Source organism: Mesoplodon densirostris, chromosome 12, assembly GCF_025265405.1.
Source record: "Mesoplodon densirostris isolate mMesDen1 chromosome 12, mMesDen1 primary haplotype, whole genome shotgun sequence".
In the NCBI taxonomy this organism is placed as follows: Eukaryota; Metazoa; Chordata; class Mammalia; order Artiodactyla; family Ziphiidae; genus Mesoplodon; species Mesoplodon densirostris.
The window spans coordinates 29,060,370-29,072,754 of NC_082672.1; the positions used below are offsets into that span (position 1 = coordinate 29,060,370).

General features: G+C 36.6%; 1 protein-coding gene across 4 annotated transcripts in view; it reads left to right on the plus strand.

Moving 5' to 3' along the window:
* HBS1L (HBS1 like translational GTPase) overlaps nucleotides 1-12,385 on the plus strand; it is an 83,001-nt gene that overhangs the window by 35,903 nt on the left and 34,713 nt on the right. Inside the window, exon 6 of one of the 4 annotated variants that reach the window (XM_060114881.1) lies at nucleotides 6,406-6,521. The exons of the other annotated variants lie outside the window; for them this stretch is intronic. Within the exon in view, the coding sequence (XP_059970864.1) occupies nucleotides 6,406-6,521 (116 nt within the window). The remainder of the gene's footprint in view (nucleotides 1-6,405; nucleotides 6,522-12,385) is intronic. 4 annotated transcript variants of the gene reach the window in all.

Genomic DNA, 12,385 nt, shown 5'->3' on the forward strand with positions numbered 1-12,385 from the left:
TTGAACTCTATTCATCAAAAGTTTTTTAATTTTTAAGATTGCCGGCTCAATGATAGTTATAGAAAATTGAAATCTGATCCCAGTGAATATTTTTTTAGGATACAACATTTTTGTCTTCTGTGTCATAGGAGATGGATACTGCATAATGGATTTGATGAGGCAGTTTATGCTATATGAAGGATGTTTTAAAATGAAAACATAATTCATACTAAAGAAATCACAGTGTGGTTGTAATATTGAAGGAAGTGGTTTATTCTCTGTAGCCTAGTTGGTGTGCTTTCTGAATGTACATCTGGTAACTAGAATTTAAACATGTAGTCAGATTCAGTGAAATGATTTTCTATTTGAAATAGTTTTTCATTGAAAATTTAACACTCATTTCTTTGAAATTTTGAAAATCTTTTTTTGGTGTGTATCCCCATATTGAAACATTTATAGGAACTATAATGACTGATGGCAAAAAGTATATTTACCTGGAAAACCTCAGTTTAAAAAAAAAAGAACCTTAAATGTTTTTTAAACTCAAGGTGTTTTGATTTGAATGATTTTAAGTTGTAAACTTGTCTTCTAGCTTAACCATATAAATACAAAAAGAATTTCTTCCTTTTGAAGTCTTTCAAATCACCTATTAACTTACTGTTTTCCTAAACATCAAAGTAATATATTTTTAATGTAGAAAAAGGGGAGGGCTTCCCTGGTGGCGCAGTGGTTGAGAGTCCGCCTGCCGATGCAGGGGACACCGGTTCGTGCCCCGGTCCGGGAAGATCCCACATGCTGCAGAGCGGCTGGGCCCGTGAGCCATGGTTGCTGAGCCTGTGCGTCCAGAGCCTGTGCTCCACAACGGCAGAAGCCACAGCAGTTAGAGGCCCGCGTACTGCAAAAAAAAAAAAAAAGAAAGAAAAAGGGGAAAAAACACTCAGGATTTTCTTTCTTTTTTTCTTTTTTTGTCATTTATTTATTTATTAATTTATTTGCTGCATTGGGTCTTCAGTGCTGCGTGCGGGCTTTCTCTAGTTGCGGTGAGTGGGGGCTACTCTTCATTGTGGTGCACGGGCTTCTCACTGCAGTGGCTTCTCTTGTTGTAGAGCACAGGCTGTAGGCGCACGGGCTTCAGTAGTTGTGGCACACGGGCTCAGTAGTTGTGGCTTGCAGGCTCTAGAGCGCAGGCTTAGTAGTTGTGGCGCACGGGCTTAGTTGCTTCGCGGCATGTGAGATCTTCCCAGACGAGGGCTTAAACCCATGTCCTTGCATTGGCAGGTGGATTCTTAACCACTGCACCACCAGGGAAGTCCCACTCGTGATTTTCTTACCCAAAAATCTTGTGTTTTGCCACATTTCCTTTCAGTTTTTTTCCTATGCATTTTTATTCTTTATGTTATTAAAGTTTGTACATACAGTTATACATACAATTTTGTATCCTGTGTTTTCCCTTTTTTCATTTTCTAACTGCAGCACACATTTTTAAACGTGGAGTCAATTTTTACATCCCAGTTTGATCCACAGACTACTTTAAAAATATTGATTAAAAATTATAAAAGGCATTTTAAATTTAAAACAAAAACTACTGTTCTGAACTAGTGTTTTCACATCTTTATAGGTCCTATTCAAATTTGAAATTACTTAATGCCATCAGGTAAACAAGCTTATTTTTTTAAATGTCCCTTGTAATCCTCTCATGTTTAGTTATGGATTTTATATGAAACAAACCAAAAAACAAACCTTGGTTGTTTTTAATTGGATTTAAGAATGTTATTTCCTAGAGAACAGTTTTCATTAACTAATACCCTATTTGATGTGGCTAATAGTATTAAAATGTTCAAACATTTTACAGTTGATGTCATTTAGAGATTTAATGATATATATGTGGGGGAGAGTTTCTCACTGAATAGGCTAAGTAGTTATTTTTTAAAAATAGGAGTATGAGGGCAGGAACCTCAAAAGGTCATCTGAACTAATTTCCTGACTTGAGACAGACCTTCAAACATCTTTTTAGTTATGAACATCAAACCAGGCAACAAGATATAATTTGCAAAGAATGTTAAACTGGACAAATTGTTTAACTTACATGAACCTCACTTCTTCATCTATAAAATTAGTTTTATGCCAGATAAGTCATTCTCAATATTTTTTTCTGTCCCAGGACACCTGAGATATACCACTTTCCTGTCAGCATCAGATCTGTCAGTGACAATGATTTTCAGAGGGGGCGGGGGCAAGGCTGTGCTTGTTTTCTTGATCTACCTTCTCCTCCCAAGCTAAGAATCTCTGGCTCAGAAAATATATTACTTTTTTCCATATATAAGATTATGTAATCTTAGTAAATGTTTGAGTGTCTAGTATGTACTAGGCCACTGGACTGGATTTTGTGGAAAAAATTTAAAAATACACTTGGAGCTCAGAGGTTAGTTGGAAAGGTAAGGCACATACTTATATTGATATTTTACAATACAGATGAAAACAGTATATGCTCCATGAAAATATACAATAAAGGTTTTTTTATTTCAAGTCACATCATTTTGGTCTGGACTTATCATTTTCAAGAATTTGGGATTATCACGTGTGACCTAAAATTGATAGTATTATGCTATAATGTATGCTTTAGACCCTAAATGTCACATTCCCCACCTAAAATGAGCATAAGCAAAAGGTTAAGAAGATAGTATCTAGATGTTTGTTATTAGAGGAAGACTAGCCTACCCTTGTAATTTCCCACTGGAAATTAAAATTGTACTAAATAGAAACTTCTTTGTTAAGCTGAGAGTGATTTAACTGCTAGGCTCTAACTATATTCTTAGAAGATTTTGAAATGCAAACGTTAAATGAAGTCAGCATTACTAATTTTAACATTATTATCAGAAGTATCTGAGTAGATACTAAAAATCAGAAAATCATGATTTGGACAAAGCATTAACATTTTATAGAGGTACTTGACTGAGCAAGTTTCGTATACTTTTAACTTCAAAATAAACCTGGTTTGGTTATCTTGGGAAATCCACTTCCGTGAGGTCCTGAGGAAGTGCAACCAGAAACACGGTAGAAAGGAGAGGGTGCCTTGGAAACAGTCTGGAGAAAAAGACTCCATTTATCAGGCACGTGATCTTTAGACATCTACTTAAATTTTCTTCTGTAAAATGGTGGACTGCGCCAAATGACCTTTAATAATACAACCTGCAAATTTGCATGATTGCATGAACCTCAATTCCATGTAAGGACTGTACAAGGAATGTGAATGCTTATTTTCTGCCTGCCTCTGTTAGTGAGCATTCCTTCATTGGACATTTGCTGCCTTCTCACCTTTCATTTTCTGTAAGTTATTTCATCCATTTCCAGGTCTCAGGTTACTTCTTGTGTTTTAATGGTGCCCTCATTTCTTCTGTTCTGCAGACTCAATTATCCAGGTTTCTATCCAATTTCTATTTGTCTTGAAAGAATCTCAGATCCATTGTGTTGTGTATTCATATCTAATTTAGAGTCCTAGGGATTTAGATCTCTATTTTTTTGCCTCCCTAACATTTAATTCATCACCATATTCTGTTGCTATATTGTCTCTCATGCTTGTCCCCTCTTATTTATTTCCTATTCTCTGGTACTTGCTCAGCTGTAGTCATAGCACTTGTGGTCTCATGCAAAATTCTCTTAATTTCTTTGTTTATATTTTCTTTCAGTCTTGTCATTCTACATGTCCATCACATCTAGAATGAAAGCTACCTGATAACAGAGAGTATTAGTCATCTTGTGTCCCCTGTGCCAAGTAAATGTTATAACTTAACTTGAAAAACTCTATAAAGACCCAAGATAGTGTCTAAGCAGTGTTTAAAAAAACACAAAATATTTGGTGGCAATCTCCATCTATTTAAGAGGAAGCAGTTCCTCTATGGACTGCTCTAATTTTGCACTTGAATAAAAGACTATCCAAGAGAAGCAATATCCCGACCAGCAGACTTCTCTTAGTTCTCTGGAATGTATTCTCTATTGGGTAATGACATAGGCATCCACTTTTCCTTGCTAGAAAATTTGGGAACTGTTCTTTCTCTCACTTTCCTACATACATTCAGGCAGCAAACGTTCCTAATTTTACCTTGTAGTATCTTTTAAATAACCCTTTCTCCATCTCCATCCTTCTTACCTTAGGTCAGTTCATAGAGTTTCTTACGCATATCAGTACAACAATCTTCTATGTGCTTTCTCTCAGTCTCGTCTCCACAATTCATTTTAAAGCACAATATGGTATGTCATACCAATGCTTAAATTCTTTTAGTGGCTCTTATGTTTCAAAATCAAGTTAAGTACCTAAATGTTATATGTGGCCCTAAATGAGTTGCCAGTTTTTCTGTCCTTAAGTCTCACACAATTAATCTTTCCCTATATCCCAGCCATGCCGATCTGCTGCCATTTGTGTGCATTGTGTCATGTTCCCTGAGCCCCCTTTCCTTATTTTTCCCTCCAAGATTCATTAGGAATCTTTTGAAGGAAACCTTGCCTAATTCTTCCAGTATGGTGGGTTAGTACCTTTCCTATGCACTGTCACTGTACCTGCATTATAGCAGTTCACACTGTAATAATGTTTGTGTGGTATCTCTATTAGACTTAAGGTTTCTTGAGGATAGGAATCATGTCTTATTCTTTGATCTGTCTATTCCAATACCTAGCACAGTGTCATACAGCTGGCATTTCCCTCCTCCCCATCATGAATTAATATGTGATTGTCAGAGAGTAATTTGTGTCTATAGATTCAATGTGGTGTGAATCATTCAGTACTTAATATATGCCAGGCATTACTCTAAACACTTTACATGTGTTAACTCATTAAATTCACTTAACATACCTATTAGGTAGGTTCTAATATTGTTATCATTTTACAGATGAGGAAACTAGGCACTGAGGGAAGTGAAGTGACTTACTTGAAGTCACATAACTAAAGTGGCAGGGCCTGTATTCAACCCAGGCTATCTGGCAGCAGAGTCTATGTCTTACCTACTTTACCAGACTCTCAAGTGAGAGTTGAATTGGAGGATTTTGACATGGAGTGGTTATTGGGTGTATAATATGTATTTAATTCTTTTGTTAATAACTATTTAGAGCAGTATTCATCTGGAGGTGATTTTGCCCCACAAAGGACATTTGGCTCTGTCTGTAGACATTTTGGGGATGCTGTTAAGCATCCTGCAATACCTGGGACACCCCTTTGCCTCCATCAGAGAAATATCCTGCCCAAAATGTCAGTAGTCCTGAGGTTGAGAAATCCTGCTTTAGAAAATCTGAGAAGTGCAGGATAGATTTTACCATGTTTTTTTTTTTTCCCCGTAAGAGATGACATGTTCAAAGACATCACATTTATAATTCCCTTTAGTTTTCACCTTCATTCCTTTAGGAATTTATTAGAGCATTGAAAGAGCTATTAGGAAATGATTTTGTTTATTCAATTCAGCATTCAGCAAACATGTATAAATGATGTGCCATGTATCACGAACTTTGGTTGCAGAAATAGAAAAATCCAGAAGATTCAGTCCTTGCTGTCAAGAAGCCTCAGAACCTAACAAGGGGTTACTTAAAAGACAAAACTGTTTAGAGCATTACTTTCAGCCTTACTAGAGCATTCTGAATATAAAGTTGTCATTGAATGATTGATTGGATGAACTTTGTACCTTTGTTTCAAAACATGAAATAAGAAAAAATCAAGAGCATCTCTGAAGAATAGTATAGAAATAAGTTTTTAATGTTTTGAAATGTTTTAATATATATGCTTCTCACTTAAAGGTTTTTAATTATAAAAATTATACATAGTCATTGTAACATAGAAGTATGTAAATTTTGATATGAAAAGTCACTTCCTCTCTTTCCTAATATCACTCTCTAGAAGTAATAACTTTTTTTTTTAACTTTTTATTTTATTTTGGAGTAAAGCTGATTAACAATGTTGTGATAGTTTCAGGTGCACAGCACAGAGACTCAGCGATACATATACATGTATCCATTCTCCCTCAAACTCTCCTCCCATCTAGGCTGCCACATAACATTCAGCAGAGTTCCCTGTGCTGTACAGTAGGTCCTTGTTGGTTATCCATTTTAAATATAACAGTGTGTACATGTCAGTCCCAAACTCCCTAACTATCCCTTCTCCCCACCCTTCCCCGCTGGTAAGCATAAGTTTGTTCTCTAAGTCTGTGAGTCTCTGTTTCTGTTTTGTAAGTAAGTTCATTTGTATCATTTCTTTTTAGATTCCGCATATAAGGGATGTCATACGATATTTCTCTTTCTCTGTCTGTAGAAGTAATCTCTTTTAAAAGTTCACTTACATTCTTGTAGACTTTTTAATGCCAATAACATAATAATATAGCATCTTTGCTGTATAATATTGCAATTGCTTTTCCCATTTAATGTGTTATTTTCTTTTCATGCATGTAGGTTTACTATTTTATCTGAAGCAAATTATTTCATTGTTTGGATACATCATAATTTGTTTAACCATTCCCTTATTGAGGTACATCTACAGTTTTTTCACCATTACAGACAGCATCACGGTAAACAATGTTGTTCATATATTGTTGCACAGTAGCATTAGTATTTCTGTAGAATGCATTCCCAGAAATATAGTGTATATAGTAAAGTTTTTTATTTTATCAAATTTCTCCCTGACAAAGGTTGTACCAGGCTGTACTCTTGCCAACGGTGTCAGATAGTGCACTTTTCCCCATTTCTCTTTGCAATGCTGGATGCTAATAAAAAAAAGTAGACATCCTTCTACTTATTCCTCTGCGCCGTTTATCCATTTGTCCCCCCTCTTCCACCATCTGCTCTTTTCAGTCCTCCCCTCGCTCCTCCTGCTTATCCCTCCCCACCCCCCCCACCCCCGTTTCCTCTGCCACACCTTTCTTTGACTTGTGTATTTTGAACTGGTCTATTTATTGGTTTGTAGGAGCTCTTTATATATATACACACACACACACACACACACACACACACACACACACACACACATATATATTAACCCCTTGTATGTATTTTCTCACATACTTTTATGTTTGCTTGTGGTATCTTTAATCAGGGAAAACTTTTTAAAATTTTATGTAAAATTTGCCAGTATTCCTTACCTGAAAATTAAATACATTTTATATTATTCTTCATGTCTTTAATCAACAAGGAATTTATATATGAAACACCATAAACGTATGATAGAGTCTTTTTCTCAAATGGATAGTCAGTATTCCCAATGCAATATTGAAGATAACCCATTCTCTTCCCACTGATTTGAAACATCTCTTTGCATATGTTGAATTCCTACTTAAAACTGTGTAACCTATATATTCCTATAAGAACATTCAGTACTTATTTTTATGTATAGCAAACATAAATATATTACTATTAATTGGTTCATTTACAGATGCTCTATTCTAATTCATCAAGCTATTTTTGTGCCATTACCACATTTTAACTTACTTCAGCTTTATGATATTTGATATCTTGGTAGTTCTAGTCCCCTGTCATTATCCTTAACTTAAAAATTTTATTGGTCATTCTCTCACATTTACTTTTCCAGATGAACATCAGCTTAGCATGTTCTCCTCTTTTTTTGTATGTACACTTGAAACTTAACTTGTATGACACTTAAGTGAATTAAAAAAAACACTGGGTTCAAGCCAAGGTGAGGTATACTTTTTGTGTTACTGTTTATCTGTGACTAGGTGCATGTTTATTCTAGCACTTTTTGATCCTATAAATGCCTAAAATCATTTAAAAAATAAAGGCGGTTAACGGGTGCAACAACATCCAGTCAAACTAAAGATACTTACAGTAAATATGTATTGACCACAAACTTCAGTAATTATTTTTGATTTATGAGTTTTCTGGCAAGGATATTCTATGAACAATGATGAGATAATTCCATAGAATAAAGTCTCTTTTGTTGTTGTTGAGAATATTTTAAAATAGTTGGTGTGCTTTTACAAGTATAATATTTATTACAAAATCTTCATCAGGTAGATGGTATTGGTGGTGATATCCTTATTTTGCACATGGGATAAACTCGGTCTCTGGAGTATTTGATGACTAGGTCAAGGCTCAAGTTCATGAATGTTTTAGTGGCAGAGCCTTAGATTTCTAGCCATGCTGATTAGAACTGATTACTGTAGGGTGGAAGATATCCTTAGAGTTTAAAGCACCCTAGGACTGAAGAGTGGGGGATGCCTCATTAATGGCTAGGGAGAAGTTAGGGAATTATAGACTGATGAGACATGGCAGCATATTTTATGGAGAAATCATTACATATAAGTTTCTATGGTTTTTCTCTTACCTCTTCTTAATTTAGCCTTTCCCATTTCTAAATAGTCTCAGTTATTATCTTCCCTAATTTAGAATATTTAATATTATTTTACTTTCTACTTATTGAATGAGAAAATAGTCCTTGAAAATAAATCTATAAAAGATCTTTTTTGTTTTAAAGAGTTCTTTCCTTCAAAGCTTCAGTTATATAGTCTTTAAAAATTTATTGATCACTGCCCAGTCTGTTTCAGAATATTTGCCCCATTAACCCTTACAAATGACTTTTCCATGTTATTTTCTCCTCCTTTTTGTTTATTTTTCAGGGTCAGATCAAATCTTATTTCATTTGTTAAGTTGTTCCTAATTACTCAGGTGCATACTTAGAATACTGTTGCTTATTCTTTCTACAACTTAATCTCCACAGTGTTTATAATTGTCTCAGAATAGTGTGTAAACTCTTTGAGGACTTCCCTGGTGGTCCAGTGGTTAAGACTTTACCTTCCAATGCTGGGAGTGCGAGTTTGATCCCTGGTCAGGGAGCTAAGATCCCACATGCCTCGGGGCCAAAAAAACAAAACATAAAACAGAAGCAATATTGTAACAAATTCAATAAAGACTTAAAGAAAAAATGGTCCACATCAAAGAAAAAAATGTGATTCATATCTTTTTTTTTAATCTAGCTCTGTCACTGCCCAAGGCTGCATAATCTTTGGCAAATCAACTGTTTTGAACTTTAGTTTCTCTAAAGTAAAGTAGGAATAGTTATACCCGTTCTGCGTGGTTGCTGTGAAGGTAAAAAAAGAGCATATAAGAACCTCCTGGCAGGAAAGCGTACAAGAGTGCCCATAGGAAGTGCCAGGTGGGCTTTCTAGAACCCAGCGCTCTAAACACTAGGAGGTGGCTGGTATTTTATTTATTTATTTATTTGTTCATTCATTCACTTATTTATTTATTTATGGCTGCGTTGGGTCTTCGTTGCTGCATGTGGGCTTTCTCTAGTTGCCGCGAGCGGGGGCTGCTCTTCGTTGCGGTGCGCGGGCTTCTTATTGCAGTGGCTTCTCTTGTGGAGCATGGGCTCTAAGGGCGCAGGCTTCAGTAGTTGCGGCACCCAGGCTCAGTAGTTGTGGCTCACGGGCTCTAGAGCGCAGGCTCAGTAGTTGTGGTGCACAGGCTTAGTTGCTCCGTGGCATGTGGGATCTTCCTGGACCAGAGATTGAACCCGTGTCCCCTGCATTGACAGGCAGATTCTTAACCCCTGCACCACCAGGGAAGTCCAAGGTGGCTGATAATAAGTGCAGGAAGTAGGTAGAGAGTAAACTGAGGTTATTGCCTTAAGAAGAGAACTAAGATACCTTGCAAAAACAATAGAGATCAACTCATGGTTTCAAAACTTAAACACTTAGGGGTTGCTCATTAAACTCTGTTTCTTGAATGCTTGTTGTGAGCAGAGCACTGTGCTGTGTGCTTTGTACTATGTGGACAGGTGTATGAGGCACTTCTTACCCTCAAAGAGCTGGTAGTCTAATATTGATTGTGTTGTAAAGACCAAAGGAAGTAGTCAAAAGAGGGTAAATCTTGTGGATATGTAAGCAGGAAGTTTCATTAAATTCAGCAAGTCTATGACAATCGTGTGGTGCTAGGGAAATTTGGCTTTGAATCCTTTACAAAGGAATATACATTGAAAAATGTCTTCAGGAAAGGGACCTAGATAATTTCATGTTCAAGAGACAGAGCCAAGTAGATTTTGCTGCTTAGATCTTAGCCCCAGGAAGGAAACAGTAGAATTCTGGAGGAAGTAGCCCAGCAAGGGGTAACCACTAGGGACAGAAGAAGCGTTGCTTTAGAGACAACTGGAGTATGAGAAAGGAGAAGTGGACAGGTAGGTGAGCTGATTAATTAAGTACATGCCCTGCTGCTAAGGTGAAGTCACTTTTTTGTTCCTTGGTTTTGTTGTTGTTGTTGTTGTTTGTCTACAAAACAAGCAGATTGGACTTGATTAACTGGGTAACTGTTATTTTCATCCAAATGAAAATCTAAAAGATGATCAATTCTTCATCCTACTAGAGACTGAACACTAATCACTAATATATTAATCACTAATATATGAATCTTCAGAACATGTTTCTTTCTGGTGACCATGATTTGGTGGGTGGGTTTTACATGACTTGGGGGAGGACATTGGTACTTTTCTTTGGAATGGCACATTTTAACCTCCTAGTAGGCTATTTGATTTAAAGGACATCTTAATGGTTTGGGAGTCACAGACACATACATCCACAGAACTAGAAACCATTTGCTTTACTTCATTATGTAGATGAGAAAACTGAAGCTAGTGAAATTAAATGAACTGTTTAAGCTGTAAGGTAGGTAACAGTTAATTAGTAGCAGAGCAGGAATCAGAATCCAAGCTCCTTATTTCCATCCAGTACTCATTCCATGCTGCCATTGTTTTGGGACTTTCAGTGCTCAATTTCTTGGGGTTGTTATACAGAAAATGAATTTGTTATTTGGTTGGGGAAGATGAGGGAATACAGTAAACATTTTACACTTTTATGTGATGGATATATGTACCTCTTACTGATCCATGACTGATTATTTTAGTTATTAGTTCATTTCTGACCTGTCAGTAGATTTTGCCTGTCATCAGCATGATGTTAGTTATGAGGGGGACTGTGTAATGCGGTTGGATAAGTCAAAGTATGTCACATTGCTGTTAATAACAGCTTAATGGAAAATTTACTAAATGTATGTTTTCATTGACTCTGGAGAATGTCAAATTGAATTAACATATTTCCAAAATAGCCTGAATCAAGGTTATCTCTCAAGTGGAGGCTTCTAGGATTGGAATTATTGAACCCCTTGAAATAGCATGCAAAATTTTGTGTGTGGTGTATTTTTCTGCCAAGAGTGTCCCATTGTTTTCATTAGCTATTTCAAAGGGGTATCTGACCTAAATAAAAAGGTTTATGAACCATTGCTTTAATGGGTGATATTCAGATCTGTAGTACTTTTTCCTCTAAAAAACACTTTCCTTTACATAACCAAATTCTTGAAGTACTACATCTTAGGTTTGAGGTTTGATATCCTCTAGATAGGATCGCCAGAAATGAAAAATAATATATTTACTGCATCCCCAGAAATATTACAGGTTCATATTGTGACTCTTCTCTGCTTAAAGACCCACCTACTTTTTTAAAAAAGTCAACATTAACAGTATTTCAATGTACTAAATGTATAAGTGAGTCAAGGGATTTTTAATACACAAAACAGAAGGTATTAAAATTAATCTTAATAGGAAGTGGGGATTAGCCCTGTATAGCCTGGACTGAGACGTTTGTATGCTTTATGGGTTTTTTTCCCTGTATTGACAGAGGCCAAAGTCTGCCATGCCTCTATCAGTCAGGGTGTTCTCCCCACCTACACACAACACTGCCCCGCCCCCTCCTCCCCATCACCATCACCATCACCATCACCATCACCATCACGCTCTCAGTTTCCTCCTTCCTTATCACTCACCTCTCACTCTTTTTTACCTTTGCTAGAACTTTGGAACTGCTTTTATCATGGAAATCAAACCCCTTCACAATTCTCAATCTGTTTTCCTAGTGTTTTTTTCTACTTCCTTGCCTTACTTCATGTATATCCTCTCAAACCCCAGGGTCTGGAATGTCAACTTTATTTTCTTTTCTGCCTTTTCCAACAATTATTCCTTCACCCCCACTCCTTCCTTTTTTTCCCCTTCAATCTCTGCTCCTTTGAAGTTTCTGTCTTTTGCCCGAACCAGCCTTTTATTACTCTTCACTGCTCTCATCTCCTGAACAATCTCATGGTTACTTTTCCTTATTCATTAAGACTTTGGCAGCTGGCTGACAGTGTTCTTCTACACCCTAAGCTCTTCGTGATCATAGCTTGTGCATCAATGTGGAGAAACAAGTCCAGCGGCCTGGACTTGCAGTTCCTTGACCACCTCATTTCCAGTGACCTTCCCCTCTCGTCAGCAATTCACTGTAACTCCCTCTTCCAAAATCATGAAACCACTTGTCCCATTCTGACAACAGCCACCTAGTTGTACTTCTTACATTGTTACCTTTTCTTGACCTTTGGACCCCTCAACTTTCTTTCGGTA